The 21,753-nt window shown below is 32.5% G+C and overlaps 2 protein-coding genes and 1 long non-coding RNA gene across 6 annotated transcripts in view; 1 reads left to right on the forward strand and 2 right to left on the reverse strand.

The window, feature by feature from the left end:
- Positions 1-21,753, forward strand: part of gogo (thrombospondin-1 like protein golden goal) — a 150,928-nt gene that overhangs the window by 83,738 nt on the left and 45,437 nt on the right. For 2 of the 3 annotated variants that reach the window (XM_085202471.1, XM_085202473.1), the window contains exon 3: positions 12,119-12,144. The exons of the other annotated variant lie outside the window; for it this stretch is intronic. The gene's annotated coding sequence lies outside the window, so the exon portion shown is untranslated. The remainder of the gene's footprint in view (positions 1-12,118; positions 12,145-21,753) is intronic. 3 annotated transcript variants of the gene reach the window in all.
- Positions 15,700-16,511, reverse strand: LOC146529494 (uncharacterized). Its single transcript, XM_085201950.1, has 2 exons — positions 16,416-16,511; positions 15,700-16,172 (listed from the first exon to the last, which is right to left on the reverse strand). Exons 1-2 carry the CDS (start codon positions 16,509-16,511, stop codon positions 15,702-15,704), a joined length of 567 nt encoding a protein of 188 aa, XP_085058076.1. The 3' UTR covers positions 15,700-15,701.
- LOC146529495 (uncharacterized) overlaps positions 19,175-21,753 on the reverse strand; it is a 169,798-nt gene continuing 167,219 nt past the window's right edge. Inside the window, exons 1-2 of one of the 2 annotated variants that reach the window (XR_014879048.1) lie at positions 20,753-20,884; positions 19,175-19,463 (exon numbers count right to left, since the gene is read on the reverse strand). This is a non-coding gene — a long non-coding RNA (uncharacterized LOC146529495). Of the gene's footprint in view, positions 19,464-20,752; positions 20,885-21,753 lie in introns of those variants that run through there. The other variant, XR_014879047.1, reaches the window with a different exon arrangement.

The raw sequence follows: 21,753 nt of genomic DNA on the forward strand, positions 1-21,753 counted from the left end.
TTAACCCTTATAGTTTTATTATTTTTATTAAGAAATTTGATATGTATTTTATTTTTGATCTATGTTTAATATAATTTGTAGTTTATAGACATACTTTTCGCCGATTATTCGACACATAGCGTATTGAGTGGAGGAGATGAACGCCGCGCTTCCTCTACAAAACAGGAGAAATGACAATAAATTAAATATAATAGTTGTCTCGTGTGGGAATAAACAAGCATCGTGATTACAGTCAGATGCTATCTCACTGCACCGCAGTGGCTCCCTAATAGACTCTATTTATAAAATCCCTATAATGAATGTGAACTTTTATACTACTATATACGTGTATTCAAATAGTTTACCAATATTTTTAAGGTAGGAATTTACGCCACTTTAAATCCTAGACAAACAAAATTAACATGTAAAATGTACAATTATCCTCATTTGTTAATATATATTAAATTATTGAAGCGAATCACGATTCTATGTGACATTACGGTCCGAAGGCTCAAGCGTTAGAGGTCCCTTCCTCCTAATTAAATTCTGCTGAGGTCGGCCTAACTATTTAAGCTTTCGTTTTTAGTGTTAATATATAAATATACATGTATAGTTTAGGTTACTTATAGCGTTTTAATAAGAAGTTTTATTTGAGGTTTTGTTACATGTTGTGATTTCGTCTGTTTTTTTGTAGATTGGTCTATATTTGTAAAATGAATAGGGTAGGCAAAAAAAATGAATAAAGTAATAAGTACGTTCTTCTCTCTTCCTTTTATTTCAATATTGGTCATAACTTATACCGCGGCGTTGAGTTTCGCCACTCAACACGTAATGTCCTCAAAATTTGGTGGAAAATGAGGAACGGAAGTATCTTAATGGCAACAGAATGTCTTAACATTAGATTCCCAGGTTCCCCCTGTCTACCCTGCTATGTGTGCTTTATTATTTTAATTTTATGATTTTTGCCCATTCTGCATTACGCGTGTGGCAGTTTTCAATATATACCAATACCGTTACCGTTCACAAAAAAGAAAAATTTTATTTTTGTATTGAGCGAAGAAAGTTGGTTGTGTGAAAAACTCTAATTTGTTTTAACTGATCCTTAAACGACCTAATTACTTGTTTACGTCGATAGCAGTGGGGTAAATTTTAATTAGACGTTCAAAGACTGTATTATCTACTTACGTTGTTTTTATATAAGTAGTTTAAGTAATTACATTTATAAGGATTTTTATAATTAGAATTGATGTAACATGGTGAAGTAAGTTTTATCTTAAAGCATATTTTCCAGATAGTGTTTTTTTATATTGAATAGGCTTGCCTTGGGAATATCAACGAGGGTCTGTCTTCGAGAAGGTTAATCCTTCTAGCTCGTCTCTTAATTGACTGTCTTTAATCCAGCTAGACTCTTAATGGATAGACTGGACGGAGAAAATCTAAAATTATTATTTATTCACGATAGAGCATCACGCTATATTAGGGAATATATTAGAGAAGGCAGAGTTAATATAATGTTAAGGCACTCTGTTTCCCACTTTTAAAGACACTACGTCTTCAGTATCGGAACTCAACAATGAGCTTTTTCTAAACTGTTATTTTTACTTGAACTGTGAAACTTTAATACATTTCTTTCCGGAACTATTCCTTGGAAGGATATGAAACAAACGAGTAAATATTTTGTATACAATATTGGTTTGATGTTGTCATTTGTTTGAACTTTTGTGGAAAGCAACTCATTCCTGGAATTTATTGGGTTTTCGATTTGCTTTTCCAACTCGTTCCTGTTATTTTTATATCATGTGCTCGTGGACCCGAACGCGGCTACGCCCGCTTGAACCATATGAATATTTATTAAATATATTTATGAAATTATTTTCAGTTTTCAATAGAGAAAGGCGTTAAGGAAGCTCATTTTGGGTGACAACAACATTCTTTGGAAATCGTTGCTTAGCAACGGTCGCTTAGCGACGGTTGTTATTAACATGGCAAAATAAATTGCATGTCAAATTAATAAGTATTTTAATATATTGGTATATATCGATAATATTACGAATATGAGAAAAAAGTATCCTATGTTCATCCCGAGACCCTCAAGTATCTCTATATGAGTGTTTTATCACAATTAAATTAGCGGTTTAGCCCTGATTGCGTAAAAGACAGACAGACAGACAGACAGAGTTACTTTCGAATTTATAATATACTTAATAACTTTTTTATTTGTTAATTTATGTAGATGAAACTTTTTGACTATTACCAATTTTACACCTTTATTTAATTAAAAATATAAATAATTTTATAGCAGTCATACTTTTTGAAAAAAAGATAGATTTACCTAGAACTGCCACTGGGTCAATTTTGTCCCGCCATTATTTTTTTATTATTTGAGGGTATAATTTGACATATTTTCATGCCTCGGGGACGAGTGGGTGGAGGTGAAGGTTTTCCGGGGGCGGAAAAAAATTGAATAGTGGGTTTAGCAGTCAATGCCTAAGTTTTTAGGGTTCTGTAGCTTTTAAGGAAAAAAAAACCCTTATAAGATATTTTTTTTGTCCATGCTTCTGTCTGTGCCTTTATCTCAGGAATGCTTGGAGAAATCGAGTTGATATTTATATGAGTATATGAATATCAACTATATGACGATCTACAGTCCCTTGATTTCCTGAAAAAGCGCCCTTAAAAAAAGATATGACCATTTATATAGTAAAAAACGTGTATTTCGACACTATAAAGGGAATCAAATTAATAAGGTACTTTCAGTTAACTTAGAATTATGAAATTTGGCAGCTAGCATCTACATGTAGTACTAGTACAGGGAAAAATCTGAAAACTATACATTTATGTATAAATCTTAAAAATGACAGCCTGAAAAGTGGGGTAAAATTGGTGTCAATACTAAATTTTGCCGCTAGTTCAAGTGAGGTAACAGGATGAAAGGATGACTAAGCAAGGCTTGAATTTCAGAACAACACTCGATACCAAATGTGGGCAATTGTAGGGTAGGTAGAGGGAAACTGGGAACCTAGTGCTATGCACTCCGCTGGTATTTTCAGCGGAAACCTGGAGGCATTACCACGCAATGTTGTAAATCATCTGTGATGTATCACTGATGAAGAATATATTAATGCATTACTTGGCCTAATAATAATATTAACTAATTTCAATAATTTATAATTTTATAAGAGTTATTCAGTTAGTTGTCACGACCTTAGAACGTATTAGAAATATTTGATTCTTTCTTTGTGTTTTGTTTTTTGGTACTTTTATGTTTGTTAAAGCATAAGAATTGATTATTAAAGATGATCTACATACTTTTAGAATTATTTTAATAATATATTTTTTGTATTATACCAACAATCAACATAATAAGTAGAATGGGACAAATTTGTCACGACGGCGGTTCTAGGGGGGTCTCAATCTTTGGCACTTTTAGTGTTAACGCATCTCTCTGTTGAAAGCTGTAAATAATTTCATAAATATATTTAATAAATATTCGTATAGTTCAAGCGGGCGTAGCCGCGTTCGGGTCCACTAGTACCATATATAATAAAGCTAGAAGCTGCTAGCAATATCTAGAAACCTAATTATTTACAGCGTTCAATATTTTAACATAATATAGCATTGTTGTGACAAGCCTGATGAAGTGCCTTGCTCAATATTTGTTGTTCCTTCTCTCATAGCCGTAATGTAATTTCAATTAATTGTCGTTCACAGGAGTATTACCTTTCACCACTTAAAGAAATTCCTCCTTGGGCTAAGGAAATTATAAACGTAGTAGAAATTTTATAAACAAGATTTAAATTTCTGTGAAATAAGTAAAAAGGAAGCTAATTGAAGCTGCTTCGCAAAGGTACCCTAGTTTTGTGTGGTAGAACTTAACTAAATATAGCTCTCGAGTAACCCATGTATCCCACCAGTCTATCAACGGTTGTTCCACTGTGCTACTACTGAGGGAAGTGTCCTAATAGGAACGGAGTGTCCTAACACTAGGTTTCCAGGTGATGATTTATTTCTCGTCATAATTAATATTGCGTTATTTTAATAACTATTACTATATAACTCTTATATAATATTAGTATGAAGATTATTCTATGTACCTACACAATTTAAATCCACTTCCGTTTAGCGTTTGACGTAACATTTGAACGTAAGTCAAAGTTTGTTTAGTTGATAGAGCTTAGTTATAAAATGTACTGAACAACTTGTTTGCTCAAGCGACCGAACACCGATGTGATTTAGTAATAAACCAGTAAACTTCAAAGGGGAACTTTATATCGGATTTGGTATTAGGTACCTATATGTCGTCGTGGTGCAGGAGCTCGATGTTGCGACTGTAATAGCCATGGTTGTGGGTTTGATTCTTATTTGGGAATGAAATATTTAATATTTCTCTCTCTCTATTTCTCTATCTACTACTACTATATGACAAGTACAGGAATATTATCTATGAATAAAATGTTAATTCAAACAATTATATTATTTATTTCTCAAACGGTTTTCACACGCTTCAGGGTCACGAAGTTAATGTATATAATTTTTGAAGTAAATATTAGTCTAAGTTAAGTTTTCCACACTATATAGCTTCTCATACGTCAATATGTGAACTTGCTGGAACTTTTCGCTTCAAATTAATCTTAACTATCGATGGTCGCTTTTAATGCTCGAGACATACATATATATATATATATATAAGTAGTGTCTCTTAATAGTAGAATAGTAATATCAGCATGAAAGTGATTAAAAGAGCAGCCTTCAATCACGTCTTTTTCCGCATAGCACGGTAGCCTAGTGTTAGCCTTCGTTCCCCATTTTCCTCCCAATTTTCTACACCAAGTACAACAAATAACATGAAGTTGTTAAGTGGCGGAAGGCGACGTTTAGTCACATCATCTAGAGATTTTTTTATTTAAAAATTTCATGTTCATACCCAAAGGTGATTAGTAAGAGGCAAAGGGTAAGGGCAAGAGGGGGATCTCGGTTGAACTTCGAAAACACAGTATCGATGATGCTGGAGGAAGGTGACGTAAAAAGCTTGATTACCACCCGGAGGTTGATGGCAGTGGACAATGGGAAAGAGGTATACAGAGATTGTAACGTTTGGCGCAAGCCGGGTACCTGATCGGCATAAAAAATGTTGATACACATCGTTATACTTAAACAAAAATCATTCTTTAAAAATAACCACAATTTTCCTAAAAACGTAAATTTTAGGTAAAAAACATTTCAAAAGGCGAAGCGAAAACTTCTGCATAAACTCCTCATTAGTAAGTGGTGAAAAGGATAATTGTGCGAGTGTTTAAATAAAACGTGAACAATAGGGGCGTTTGTTCGTTACTTGAAGCGGAAAATAAAAGAAGGAAATAATTATCATAATTGAATAATTTCTACCAAAATCGGATTTAAATGAAATTTTGTAGTTCTATATCTAATATGTATATCAAAATAACACATATGCTACAATTTTTGTTAAGATTTCGTATAATTTGGCGATAATATAACAATAATTTTAAGCGGGCGAAGCCACGCGTGGGTTGCTATATATATAAAACGTCAAAATGGGTCAAAGTCAAAATGGTTGTGGGTTCGATTTTCATTTCCCGATCTTGTAGACAAACTTTGGTGTTAAGTTACGCTAGATAACTCGCAATGTCTCGGTAATTTGGCGGAAACGAAACGAAGTATCTTAACGATAGATTTTTCTGCCTATCCTGCATAAACAGGACACAGCGTGAAGCTATAATTTTTTTAAGGTAGCGAGATCCGAATACGTACCGCTTGTTGCCCGTTTAAGCCATACGTTGACCATTATAAAGCTAGTTTTAACTTATTTTTAGAATTCCGTACCTCAAAGAAAAATATGGAACCCTTAGAGAATCATTTTCTTGTCCGTCTCCGTAAATTAATGGCAAATATCCAAATCTACGATCCCTTGGAGTACAAAAGAAAATTACGTTTACAACATATTCCAAATATACAGTCGTTTTTTGCATCGTTTTTGCTGCTTTTATGATAAAATTCGCCGCGCAACCTAAACCTATATCCACTTCACCACGACGATAGAACAATCTAAATATTTACTATATATTTCCATACTCTTCCACACATGTGTCCATACATTCACATATATAGGTATTGACATAGGTCAATATATATTCATTCATTGAGTAAAAATCGAACTTAAAGCCATAGCAATAACAGTCAAATGCTATCCACCTGCACAACTATGGCAGACAATGGAGGAATTCCTTTAGTTCTGTGGTATCCTAATATAATAACCCGTACAACGATAATCAAGTACCTAAAATTTCTAAAATTGTATAACACGTACAAGAGGATATAAACAACGGGATTTGTCACTAATTTAAGAGAAAGAACGTCCATTTATTTAAAAAAACACAAAATATGCGTAACTAGGTTAAGTAAATCAGTTTATTCCAAAACAAAAGATGAACATAAAGTTGAGGGCACCCCAAAAATAGATCTTCATTATACTAATGGTCTCTCCTGATTAGTGGCGTCGTTGCTTCTTACAAGGCCCTTTCATTTGATCTGACCCGAGATGAAAACCAAATTATTTGTTTATTTTAACAAAAATAAACATTTATCTTGAAGTTTTTAATACAAAAATTAAATACTCTTATAAAACTTTCGCGTTAAATAAATGATCTCTCTATAGATCTCAAGTGATGAAATTTTAAATAATATAATTAGACTTCGTCCGAGAACAGTTTATAGTTTATTTTAAGTCGAACGCGCAAAAGAAAATGGATTGAGGGTACGGGTTTTAGTACTGATGGCAGAAAAAAATCTTTTCTTCTTATTTTTTATTAGATTAGAAGAGACAAGAGACATTGATAATAATAAAAAAGTTGTATTTACTGTTGCATTTACTTGGGTAGGCAGTGACAATTTAGTGTCAAGACACTTTCCGCTCGAATTTGAATTGAAATTAAATTAATTTTTATCCCAGACTGGAGATTGAACTCACAACCATGGCACTCAATTATAGTAAGATACAGTGCCAGTGCGCTATGGTGTCGATAGTACTGTAACATAATTATACCGATATACCTGTATCATAATTTTAATTTTCTACACCGTACCCTTTATTTATCCCTTCTGAATTCGCTATAAATGAATAAAGCGTGAAGTTTAAAAAAATAAATATTTTTTTGAAGGCGGTACCCTCAACTTGAGAAAAAAGCTGCAGAAAGCAGCACATCGTTTGTTCGCAAAACACTTGACGCGGAACACTTTTAAGAGGAAAACGTGTGAAAACGTGGCCTGGATTTGATTTTAAAATTAAAACGTCTACTACATCTAAATGAATTATGTATATATAGAGATTTGTACTAAGGCTTGTTATATTTACGTTTATTCTTTATTATTATAAATATTATTTGTTATTTAAAATGTTTTTGAATTCCTAATGAAAATGGAGAACGAAGTGTTCGGACACAAGATTTCCTCTCTTGGTGTATGGGAAAACTTGAATCTGAGAAAAACTACTGGTTTGAATTGAAAACACTTTTGCCTGTTGAATGTACCTTTATCGATGAAGGCTTTGATTTTCTGTGTCTTTGGTAATAGTTACCGTGGATGGCTATAAAATAATAACTTTTTTTCATTTGCCTACGGGGGTGAAGCAGGAGGTAAAACTTAGTAATTTTTTTCTAAGTTGAATAAATAAAAGTTAAATAAATATAAATAATGAAGAAATAATTAACACATTTCAAACTTTATTTAGCAACAACATGAACGAAGAACTTTTTACACTTAGCGTGTTTAAAATATTTCATAGCCCTTGAAATTAAAACTTGTTTCGTTACGATGTGAGAATGAAGAGTTATTTCAAATTCATAAGCACCCGAGCTCGCTTCCGATGATAAACATTGTATAGAATATCGATTTTCCCTAACCGACTCTACAATTTAGTTCGTATTACTTAAATGTCAGTATTAATACTGGCAAAACTTGTGAGAATAAATCAGTTTTTCTAACAGGTTAACATGCGGCGTTGGATTTCGCCACTCAACATGTCTCGGAAATTTTATTTGGTTTTAAATCGGGCTGTAAGTGCAGGACGGAGTACGTTAACAAATAAACATAAGCTTATTTTTCTATTGAAAAGAGCTACTGTTGATTTCCTTACCGGCTCTTCTCAACAGAACTGCCTTCTAAGCCAGTGACATTGCAAAAGTATACAAATAAAGAATAATTTAAATGCGAAATAAAAAAAATATTTATTTTATTAATACTAACACGAGATTTTATTAAGACCGTTGTAGCTCAGTGGAGCAGTGTGTATCTATACGGTTGTGTATTCGATCTATATTCAAGAGAATGATTACAGTTATAAAACGGCTTTTTTGCTACATGTGGTAGATGCTTATTATAATTATTTTAACAATATTTCCACAATTCAATATGCAATATTTGAAAACTTACCCTGCTATAAGCTAAAAAACTATATACCTACATACAAAATACGAGAAAAATAAGAATTGTAAGCAAAGTGAAACTAGTATATAAACAGTGCATATTTATTGCATAAAAAATCTAAATAATCATCCAATTTCACCAATTAAGCGACGCAAATATTAGTTAGTATTTTACATACTCTATTTGTCCTTATTGTTTGCCACACCCAGCACCCCGACGACAGCGCTGTCTCTCAATCGAATATAGGCATATCGTACTGTACAAACATATGTTAGCTCTGGCATCGCAAATACCGTTTAGACTCTCAAATAATTAATGCAAGCTCTTAAAGCCTACGGCTGTATAATTTTGATATAAACTTACGGGGCTTTGTTTTGAAGTAAATGTTTACATATTGAATTTGTTCTGATACCAAGCAAAGCTGGTATATACACGTGGTATCTATTAGAATACTCATATAGAGATACTTGAGGGTTTAGGGATGAAAATAGGATATTTTTTTTCTCATATTTGTAATATTTTTGATATATATCAATATATGAAAATACTTATTAATTTAACATGCAATTTATTCCGCCATATTAATAACAACCGTCGCTAAGCGACCGGTGCTAAGCAACGATTTACAAAGTTTGTTGTTAGAAAACGTCACCCAAAATGAGCTTGCTTAACGCATCTCTCTATTGAAAACTGAAAATAATTTCATAAATATATTTAATAAGTATTCGTATAGTTCAAGAGGGCGTAGCCGCGTTCGGGTCCACTGGTAAGTACATAAAAAAGCGAGTAATTCAATGGAGATAATTATGTTGTACTTCATAAGTAAAAAGACATTTTCTGAAATAAATACGAGTTCGTTGTTCATTAATATAATTAACCAAAATATTTATAGGAAATGATTAGTGATTTCCTTTTCCTGTTTACTTTCTTAAGGTTGATTAATGATATATTATTAATATGCCCGTATTATATAGTTTATGTAAAAATGTTTACATAATTTGTACAAATTGTATTAAATGTTTCGAATTGTAGCAAAAATAATGTTTTGAATTGTGAAAATAGAGAAAATATTTATTTTTAGTTTTTTAGTTATTTAATTTTTATAGAGTACCTAAGTATATAAATAAAATAAATCAGCTGCACGCTGTATCCCGCACACAGCAGGGTAGGCAGAGGGAACATAGTGTAAAGACATTCTGTTTCCCACAATTATCCTGATTTATTATTTACAGACATTGTCCTATGCGTCACCTGATTTCTAATTTTATTTTATTTTATTAAAAATGTATAGCATTCTCAAAATTTTCTCTAAGTGCTCTTTCACACGGAACAAGGAAGCTCTTCAACTTCCTCCTACAGCTTACAACTAGAGTATTCTACGTAATCATCTTTATATACGTGTAGAAGAGCAGGAAAAATATTTATGATTTTATTTTATAGTTTAAGTGTAGTTAAAATTGTAACGTAGAAAATATTTTTGCAGTTGCTAATTTTTATTAAGAAATATTTGATTAAAAATATTATTTAAATAAACTATTAACACGCTTTCATTAGGGTCTTCTTGTAACTATGTAATAAGATCTAAGAAATTGAATCAAACCCAGTTATAATAATTTATATGACTAATAATTAAAACTTATAGTTGCTTAAGTGACAATAAGATAATATTGAGCTGGTCTGATGATGGGGCCAGGACCTGTAAAGTAGAACTCTTCAAAAGTAACTAGTAAGCCATTCAAGTTTAGAGTCATATAGTTTATAGCCACGAGCACATTCTACAGCATTTGATGTTAAAAAGGTTTTTTAGTATCAAATTATTACCTGTACGTATATAGAGACCTTTATGAGTCTTTTTTTAGTCTTTTTTTAAAAGTATTGTCAAAAATATTTTGATTTCTTTAGCGTGGAATAACTTTATAAAATATGTTAAAAATCTAAAAAGTCTAGTCAAAATGCTAACATAAAAGTATTCTTTAAGAGATTTCAGCATTTCACTCGGTATCTAATCTAAAAATACGTCCTCAGCTTTCACCATATCTACAGTGACATACATTTTTCAAAGCTCGCTATTACTCCGAGGCTTACAGATTTAAAAAGGTTCTCACATCCTTTTGAATTAGAAGTTTGAATAAACTGGTACCGTCAAATTTTTGGTAGGCATTGTGTATTCTTAGGTTGTACATTTGATATATGTTTGTGGGATAGAAGAAAAAAATAGGACTTTATTGTGCTTGAGTTGGAAGTGTTGGAAGTGCCATACTTTAAAGTAAATGCGACAGTTCTGCGTTCCATTCCTAGATGTAGACTACTAATGAGTCATTTTCATTTTCTCACTCTAGAACAAAGACAAAACAATAACTTTTGCCAATTAACACGCAAGGCCTTGAAAATCGGATAGAAAGTGGAGAGCGGAGTGTCATAACACTAGGTTTCCTCTGCTTTCCCTGTAACATATGCAAGATACAGCAAGAACCTACTTACTTATTCATTTAGATTTTCTTAAAAAACTAAATTATCGTACTATTCCTGAAAAGCAAAAGACGTGTGGTCACAGCAGATTCATAATAATATCACTATACCCTTAATATCATTACGAATAGTGCCAAGTCTGTATTCTTTGATGCTTTTGCGTATTTTCTAGTGTTTTTTAAATTACTTTGACAGAAGCTCTTTATAAGATTCCATTAGAGCTTTTTCAAATTACACAAAGTAGAGCAAAGTTGTGTTTCGCGTATTGTACTTGTCACTCGTTGTTTAGTACTTGTGTTTTTTATGACATAATTGAATAAAGAAATGTTTTTAAAAGATTTGTTTATTTCTTTTAATTTTAAGACTAAATTTTATTTATTTTGTGATAGAAATAATGTTTGCGATTTAAGACTCCAAAATGAACTTCCAAACAAATAAAAAATCGAAAAGACTTTTGCACAACATAAAGCTACCACCGCCTCGGGAAGCAGTTGCTCTTTTCAACACATATTATATAATTTTACTGCTTAATATAATTCCTTCCTGTTCCTTTTTCCTCCCATATATGAGGGACATCTGGAAAGTAAAAAAAACATCATATATTATTTTGTGTAAAGGAAAAGCTATTTAAAAAAAAAACATCATACATTACAAAAATGTCGCATTAAAGAAAGGCTGAAGTGGTTCGTTAGCTGTGCCTTGTCTCCGTTCATATGGGAGTATTTACAAACATCGTACCCTACAAACCGGTGGATAGAGGTTTCACTTATTTCTTCATGTTTCAAACGTGTGTATTTAAATATATATTTTTTTAAAGTGAGCAAAAAATGTATGTTGTTGTCATTTGAAATTTGTATTAATTTGTTACTTGGAGGTTCAAGACATTCTTTGACATGCTTTTAACACAGAATAATTATGTACACTGTATCATAAAAAAAAATGATATTGTATTCTTCAATGTCTTTATTTGGTTAGAATCTCAGTAACATAAAGCTGGAATTATACATATATAATTATCTACTTATTGAGTTTCCTCGCTTTGGAACGAGGTAACGGATATTAACACTGGGTTCCCTCTGCCTACAATGTGCGGGATATAACGTGAAAAAATATGTATTTCCTCAAACAAGTTATTCTTGATTTCATCATGCTTTATAAAAATAACACTTGTTACACATTTTTTATATTACATAATAGCAATACAAGCTAACTATGGTATATATTGTTACAGGACACACTATGTTCCGGCTCAATCCGGTAAGTAAATACTTAAATGTTTTAACTTATTTTATTGTATAGTGGGAATCGGACCCACAAATAATATAATATATACTAACAAAAAATAAAAACACACTACGAGTATATAAAACCCACTAAGAAGATTAACTTTGACCACTAAACTAACGAGTGGACTGTACAATGAGCAAGTAAACAAAAAGATTAATCTATCAAGCGTGTATCTCATTACTGCTCGGGCTCGGTCTGGCGCTGTTCCAGTTCTTCAGTATTCCCAACTAAGTCCCAATACGACACTGCGTTTGACGTGACCACATGTTTTTAAGGCCTGTTTTTTTTCTTTTTGTATTTTTTTATATTTACTCTTTTTGTTTAAATTATGTTTAGTATAAATATATATTTAAAAGCTTCTTGCATCTGTGAAATGATCTAGAATATTTTTAATTTTTTTAGTTTTTGTAGGCAGGAGAAACCCATTGATTGAGTGGCGGAACTCAAAATCGTGTTTTGTTTTGTTACCAGAGCTAGGACATAAAACTAATTATATCCTCGAGTGGGAACCGAATGTACAACCGTCACGTAAACAGTCAAACTCTATGCTGATGCGCCACAATAAACTCTTTTAATTATTCTTAAAGTATTATAATTTACAATTATTTCAAGAAATATCATAAAGACGTACAAATTATGTATATTTATTTAAAATTAAACTTTAAACATTGTGTTCATAACTGTACAACAAACAAGCAACAGAACAAACTAGCAACAGAAGTTATATGAAACAAAAAGCTGCGGTCAGTAGCCATGTTTAAAAAAAACATGCATAAATACACATACATAAATTAAATGTAAAGAAGTTGGATCATTTATCATCTTAGCTGACCACAACCTTTGGCGCTGCGCCAACACCATGTCACACACTATGCGCCTAGCCAGCTGACGCAACGTGTTTTACAAGGCATGGCGTGACTTGTCTTATTAGATACATTTAATACTAGAGCCCGCCCGCAATTCCGTTTTTCATGAAATATAAAACGTAAATTCCCGTAAATTTAAACGTAAACGTAAATTTTTTCGTTTCCGTGGAATTTCCAAGAAGTTCTCGGGCGGCCACGATTCGTCGACCGTACTGTACTGTTTTATCTCGTATAGTATTGTCTGTGCGTTGTTTATTGATCAATTAGTAACGAAAGATACAAATATTAATAATATACATGGTTCCAATCGGACTTGGGGGGAAATGTTCATATATCAACGCTACTCTTTTTCTTGTCAAATTGGGGAAATGAAAATAATTAATTTATTCCCCGAGTGGAAATCGAACTCGCAACCATCGCGCTGACAGTCAGACGCTCAGTCACTGAACCCGACGGCTTCGAAAAATTAATATTTCACTCCTTATACCATACTGTCCTAACATTTACACGAGGTCGGCGGCGAATTGCCTCGTTCTCGTATAATAATTGCCTTTGTTTAAAATGTGCCTTGAATGTAATAGCTTTTGCCGAAATCGCTGCTTTCATGATTTCTCTAAATGTCTTCAAATTATTCTTAGAATGTTGTATTTTGGTGAACGTCAAGTCTATTTATTAGGACGAAAGCTTCTTAGAAAATATAGAAAGAAGTAAGTATAGTAATAAAAATAAAAATGATAAATTTCAATTAAGACGTGTATCTAATTTGAGACCTTCGATTGCTGCTATAAACGTAATGGATATGGGTCGATCCCCATTTGAAAAAAATATTACATATAAATGATTTTATTGCTCTGCTTTTAAAGACAGAGTGCAGCGTTGAGTTCCGCCACTCAACACGCAATGTCTCGGAAATTGGGCGGAAAGTATTGAATTTTATTAAGACTCTCCGCTTAACAATAGGTTCTCTTTGCATACTCTGCTATGCAGAAAAAGATGTGATGCTGCCTTTTTTAAATTGAGTATTCCTTTTATTTTTTCACTTTTTTAATTATTTTGTTTCTAAAATGTAGGATTTAATGGCAAACTCTTTAGCTAACATTTTCAAAGTCATTTATGCTCAACTGGCACCTTCGCAAGCTATTAACTAAAGAATTGACTCTTTTATTAATCGCTTAAAATGGCGGATCTCCAAAACAAAACTTAGCTTAGTGATTAAAGTAAATCTCTTGTTACTAAGTTCATACTAAAATAAAATATACGTAATACGTAAAATAGAATGTGAAGGTTTTGACTGTATTTTTTTCACATTAAATTCGCCTAAAATAATTTCTTTTAAAATGTGTTAAAATCACCGTAACTAATAAAAGCTATACTAATATGATTATAATTTTTTATATTTTTGCGTCTCTCGCATTATTTTCTTAGGCATTTATAGAGATGACCTGGTATTTTACAGCCACTATGCCATGAAGATCACTAATATAAAATATACCTACATTAAAACCATTATTTTCTCCACCCTTTCCCTATTTAACACAGAATTTTGGCGTGAGCATAGAGCGTGCTGGTTTGCAGCCAAAAGCTAAAATATGAGATTTATCTATGAACTGTTCATGCTTTTACATGGATTCATGTATTTTCCTGATACTGGTTTCACTGAAATACCTTCGAATCATGAAACTCAGTACTACTACCAGAGTTTAAAGAATTTTTCGTGGTATACTGGAATTAAAACGAAAATTATGTTAATTAAAAATATTAAAGGCATTGTGGCGTAGTGGGATAGTAACTGATTGTAAAAGCAAAACTTGTTGATCTTGACCCCACTCCCTTTAACAGATAAGTCGAGTTAAGACGGAATTCAACGCCGAGCATTGTCTACCATCCAGCGTTAACATCATCATCAATCTCAATACTAACTTTTGTTGAAGTTGTTATATTAGACATGATAGCCTTACGAAGCATCTCAACAGTTTTCATTTGAATGTAAACACAATTTGTATATTATTCCAGAATTTCAAATGTCTTTGTCCATATTTCATGTAAGTAATAGCAATATAACGAGGCCATACAAAGTGATGGGTGCCATTATATTTAGATAACAAACAATCAGCTGAGTGGAGTTGCGTGTAATACCTATCACGTCTAGGGTGGTAATGTATTGGAGGGGAAATGTTTCTTTTCTTTATGGGTATTACTTGAGAACTCGTAAATTTGTCTTTTCCAAAATTTTTGTTTACTTTAAACTTTCCAATTTAAAAATATTAATTTCATCGTGTAAGATGATTCAATAATGAAACGATGGAGCATGGAATCAAGGTCTTGTTAAGCAAAAATATCGAAACTATATTCATCATACATGTTCTTGAGTATTTCTAAAATAATTAATCTTTTCATAATGGTTCTTTAAAGACATGAAATATTGCTTGGCTTTTGGTTTAATTTAACGCCGCGGTTTGTATATACCACGACTATATTAATATCATTTACTTAACGTTGCAATTTCAATCAAAATTGTATTTTGATTTGTTTTTATAAATACAAGTATAATACATAAAAATAACTGTTTATCAAATAAATCAAATAATAACGACATAAAAAATGCAAAAATTTAAAGAAAAACAAAATATAATTAATTAATAAAAAAATATTTATTTACATTTAAGCAGTTGGATAATATCCAAAACGGTTATAATATTGTTCAGGGTTGAAGATCAGACGCCTGTACGGTGATCCGATAATACGAGGATACTGATATCCTGGATAGAAACCTGTATCATACATATACGGCATGTCACCAAGTTTGAAGCTACGTAGGATTTCCACGGGGCGGCTACCATAAGTAGACTCCCAGTCCATGACGGACAGTTTACCAACTTTGACGTCTCGGGGCTTGTCTGCGATAACTTCGATCACTTTATCTTCCAAAGGCTTAAGGTCTTCTTCAGGTTTCGGGTCATCTGCTGGTTTTGGGTCGTCTTCTGGTTTTGGGTCGTCTTCAGGTTTTGGGTCGTCTTCTGGTTTCGGGTCGTCTGCAGGTTTCGGCTCTTCTGCTTTATCTTTCTTCATCTTGTCCTTTTTGGCTAGTGCCAAAGCAACTAGTGCTAGTACTAAGAAAACTTGGAATTTCATCTGGAATAAAGAAAAGTTAAATGTTTACAATTCTGATAGACAATAATTTTGTAATTGATGACTAATAGAGGGCGTCGTGGCGTAGGGGCACCGCAATTGAATCTAAAAGTGGTAGTTGTGGGTTCGATTGCCACTAGGTGGAATGAACTGACAAAAAGCGCGGAGTTTAGTTCTGAAAGTGAGAAAATCTATTTCATATATATTTTTTTTAATTAATAAGCAAACATATTAAAATATTTTTACCTTAGTTGTTGGTTGAGCTGTCAAATGTCCACAAACTATGAGATGAAAACCATTTGATGTGGAATATATAGGCGTATAGCTTAATTGCATCTGCATTTAACTTTAACGTTTAAATTGATACAAATATTATTTTTCAATTAATATCAACAAAAATACATTTGTTATTAAAAATAAGTTAACTAACCGCAGAGAACAATCAATGAAATGTTTTTTAACAGTTTTATTTAGAAGCCAACAAAAATACTATGATTTATGTAATGAGTTATCATTTATCGAATTATAGAAGATCCTGGAAAGTTATATTGACACGAATCTCAATTTTAAAATTGGTTAGTCCATTTTGTCTTATTAAATAAAAACAAATGATTTTGTTTTAAATATTAAAATTATTCCAAGTAAAGGGTTCCCTATTATGAGGATTCAATCCTGAAGCGCTAAATGACGCCATCATTAGTTGGGACCCGTTTGACTTTTTTCATAACAGTGGGTGACAAACTTAATTAGGAAATGCTTATATTGCAATATTCTTTTCCTTGATTAGGGTACATAAAGTGGAACCTTAAGCCCTATCATACGTTCGTTCGTTACGGTTCATTTTCCATTTAGAAAAATTACGTTTTGCTCGCTTCGGCTCGGTGTTTGGTGAGTTCCACTCAACAATATCTCGAAAATTGGTCAGATCGTTTGAAACTGTTTGTTTTAACACGAGGGCCCTTTACCTACTATGGTCTATGCGCGATACTGAATGAAGCTAGACAAAAAAACATAATATATTAAATATTTACACTTCTTTTGCAATTATATATGAATAATATTTAATAATTATTTCATTCACAGAGTAACAGATTACATTATTTCAATACAAGTAATTATAAACGTAATTATGCAGCTGTGGAATTGCAATTATAATGGCGTAGCTTAACCGAAATGCAGTTGATTTGTAAACCACCACAAAATATGCCACTATAATACAGTAAAACTTTGTAGGTAAATTGAATGAATCTGCATATACACGCGACGGTTGATGGTTCGATTGCTACTTCAGGAATTTTACCATTTTTATTGAATCTTACAGATGGCAGGGTAGTTACAGAGAAGCTAGTGTCACACAATCCGCTCTGAACTTTCTGCCTGAATATATTGTGTTGACTGGCGAAACTCGACCCCACACATAGTTTTCCGACTTTTTCCAGTATTTTTCTTAGCTTCACGCTGTACAGGATCGATCCTGTACATAGCAGGGTAGGCAAAGGGAACCTAGGGTATTATGAAATGCCGTTCCCCATGAATTAAGACACTACCATTCCCCATTTTCTGCCAAATTCTTAGACAGTGCCCGTAGTTAAATTGAGTTGAGTTGAGTTATACTTATATTTTCATCTTCTGGCTCTGGTAACCAGAGACCAGAGAAATTAAATTAATATAATTTTGTTTTCTTTAGTCTGGTTAAATGAGGAATGGTGATCTCAGCACATAACTTCGTGCTTTTTTCCGTACAGCATCTTGCGGAGGCATATCTTACCGTTATCTTTCGCTCAGTTGATTGAAAAAGTGAAGGTTGTTTGTTGGTTCGATTTCTACTTATGAGAATTAATTATTTTTATTTATCCCTTTTGGTAGATGTCGGATATTATTAGTAGGAAGCTACAAAAACAAATATCTTAATATTGAGTAGGCGTTTATGTCACCAGAAAGAGTTTGTTTAAAAAAATAATAAGTTAAAATAGAAAATAAAATAAACACATAATTGTTAATATCATCGACTGGGATAATTAAATCATCTACTCGCGTTGTAAAACCGTTTCAGACCACCCAACCGGAACGCTTATGCTGGATAAATCAAAACAAACCATAGGCCTATACAAATTGATTATGTCCATTATTAGTTGAGATTATACAAGTCTATTAACGAGGCAAAACGCAGCGTTGAGTTCCGCCGTTCAACATGCAATGCCTCAAGAAGTTGGCAGAAAGTGGATAATGAAAGCCCCTTAAACCATTAAGAGCCATGCATAAACGGGCAATAAAGATTTCAAAATGTCTCTTTAAAAGTAAAGTTAATGTGAAAAAGGAGCGGGTGTGGCGCAGGGGCATAAAGTGTAACTGTAAAACCAACTAGTTGTGGGTTCGATCCCCATTCGAGGAGACGAAATATTTATTTAAATGTATATTTCCATTTCTTCGCTCTGGTGTCGAGGCAAAGCGCGGTGTTGATTTCTCCCCCTCAACACGCAATGCCTTTTCACTGACTACCCTGCTAGAGATACAGCTTGAAGCTAAAAACATATATATAGGTAAATATTAATTACCCAGAACTCAATACCAACCGCAGGTAGTTTCCAAATCAACGACCTATAAGACCAGTATATTATACTATTTCTACAAAGGAATATTGTAAGTCACTCAAGCGAATTCTGTGGTCCAACTGTGCCTGAGTTTATATGTTCATTTATCTCTAGGACCAACATACATATATCGACAGTGCAAAATATAGATAATAAATGTTACTATATACGAAATAATATTTTTGTAAGCTTCACGCTGCATTAATAAATCGTCAATAATAATCACCAAAGTTATTGTAGCTTCATTAACGAGAATAAAAAAGTTATTTCCATCACACAGTTTTTAGGAGATTGTTTCTGTTTTAATTATAGAAACTTAATATCATTACTGTTTATTTATTTATTTATACTGCGCATGAAATTAAAAATAAAATATAACAACTATTTATTTTAATGAACACATAAAAAACGAAATAAATTTTAATTCAACATTTTATTATGAGGTATAAAACATCATTCAATCACGAACGACTTGTTTATAAGAATATATGAAAGGGCTGTCCACTGCCCGTACTTCTGGGTACACGACCCTTTGCCAGGGGTAGAATGGGTATATGTCATCAATGTCGCGGAGACGTAGAAGGGGATCTACGAGACGATACTTCAAGGGCGTGTCGTCGACCAAATCATATTGGCCAGATTTGTCCCAGACCACGTTGCAGGAGGCTGCGGCGATGACGGCAAGAAGGATTAGGAGTTTCATCTGAAAAAAGTATATTATAAGTAGGTAATGTATGTAAAAATTGTGTTCTCTCACTTAACACTCGAAAATTTAACAGAATATGAGGAACAGAGTGTCTTAACACTAGATTCCCGTTTCCGATCCTACTTTGTGAGTAAAAACGTAAGTCGCAAAGTAAATATAGTAGATTTAGTAGAGGTTTAAATAGTTCGAAAGAATATAGAACTAAATAAAAATGTATATGAAACGTTATATTCCTAAACACATTTTTTTGACGAAATCATGTTCCTTCCTAAGATTTTAACATATTTTTTAGATAAACGCTTTTTTAGACTAAACAAGGTTAAGGCTCGGCGTAAGTTTTGTAGGATTGAAGATAGCTACTAATACTTGTGAAAGAAAATGAAAATTTAAATTAACTTCTAAGTCCTTTTTAATCAAGAAAACTATTCTTCAATGCTGAGAAGATAAACGAAGGCGTAAAAAAATGCAAAGAAAAATCACTTCAGCAAATAGCATCCAAACGTAATTAAAGTAACTCACAAATAGCTTGGCTTAAATAACTTTGGTTAAGAAGATTTCCTTACAATAATGCGTTTAATTTTAATTAAAAGGCACTTCGGCATTCCTAAGACTTCTTCCGCATGAAGTTTAATTTAAAAAAATTGTCCACACTTAATGAAATGAACAAAAAACTCGTCAATTTAAAAATTTCGACTTTTTTTATAAGAAAATTAACGAATGATACTTTAAGATTGCATTGATAATAACGCTTTGGAATTAATATTGAAGAGAATTAATTATTTTTATTTCCTAGCTCTGGCAACAGGACAACGCTCGGCGTAGAGCTTCGCCGCTCAACACGCAATGTCTCGAAAATTGGACGGAAGGATCGTTCCTCGGAATATCTTAGCACTACGTTCCCTCTGCCTATGCTATAATTATGCGACAGACGCAAAAAAAACGCGTTCATGTATATTGAAATAAATAATTAATTTAAATAATTTTATTTTGGCAAAAAAAAAATACTGACTTCTCTTATATGTCGTACTTTATCGATATAAAATACAGAACTTAAAATTTACTACAATTTATTTAGCTGCAACCGTTTCATATGCTTTATATATAAGAAACCGACCGACGACCTTAAGAAAACAGCGAGAATCCGCTGGATTCAAAGGGCGCAGGACCGGACGGAGTGACGAGAATTAGGGGAGGCCTATGTCCAGCAGTGGACGTTGAAAGGCTGATGGATGGATGGATGGATGGATATATAAGAAGAAGGAAAAAAATAATATAACAGTTCTCACCTTTCTATATCACTTTCGACTGTGAAATATAATATGAGATGAAACATTTTCACTTTATATACATAACGAATGTCGTTAACGCCATTTTTCAATTACATACCAGTTTAATAGCCGAGGTTAGACTATATTACAATTTAATAAAAATGTTATCAATATTAATATATGTTTAATCGATTTGACATTTAGTCATTATTTACACAGTGGTAATGTAATCGTTTAATAATATTACACCTCATTAAACTTTAATTTGTCCAGAAATTAGGTGCATCCGTTTTCTACGTCATTAAAGATGAGATTTAAAGAGAGTAGAGAGTTAGTGACTTTTTTTGTTTTACTTAATATTTTGTATGGAAAAATATATTAGGCACATAATTGGACATTTTGTAGGCTTCTAGAGAATATTTTCTTTTTTTAGAGAAAATGGAATGGCAGGTTCAAATCCCATTACGTTATATACGTTACATTACATTAAATATTATTTATACGTTTTCTAAATAAGTATATTTATTTCCTGAGCACGATGGTTGTGGGTTCACATTCGATTACTGCACGCATATTGGTTTATTTCTATTTTCTTCCTCTGGCAGGACAAAATAGCACGTTGAATCTCTCCACTCAATGCCTCGATTGATCCGGGAAATTGGATGAAAATGGGTAACAGAAGTCTTAATGGAAACGGAATGTCTAAACACTAAGTTCCCGGGTTTCCTCAGCCTACCCAGCTATGTACGGTATATAGGGGGCAAAGTAAAAAAAATAAAGAGAAGAACAGTAACTTAATAATCTTAATTTGAAGTGCAATTAAGGTCAAGTTTTTTAAAACTCGTTTTAATAAAATATAAATAATAGCTCTTTATAACGATTTGATTGCTTTTATTATTTTTTTATTATTTTTCCACTCAATAGATATATTAAAGTTGAAATTTTTATATTTTTCTATTTTTTTTACGTACGAGCACAGTGTCCATTATAGTAACATAATGGACACTGCGCGCGTACTT

Source organism: Heliconius melpomene, chromosome 18 (assembly GCF_056956725.1).
Source record: "Heliconius melpomene rosina isolate 202511_hmr_F chromosome 18, ASM5695672v1, whole genome shotgun sequence".
In the NCBI taxonomy this organism is placed as follows: domain Eukaryota; kingdom Metazoa; phylum Arthropoda; class Insecta; order Lepidoptera; family Nymphalidae; genus Heliconius; species Heliconius melpomene.

Bases quoted from the DNA above. Each gene is read 5' to 3' on its own strand.
- LOC146529494 (XM_085201950.1), bottom strand. From the start codon at position 16,511: ATGCAGATGCAATTAAGCTATACGCCTATATATTCCACATCAAATGGT. The intron at 16,173-16,415 runs GTAAAAATATTT...TCTTTATTCCAG, and splicing joins CAGCTCAACCAACAACTAAG to ATGAAATTCCAAGTTTTCTT.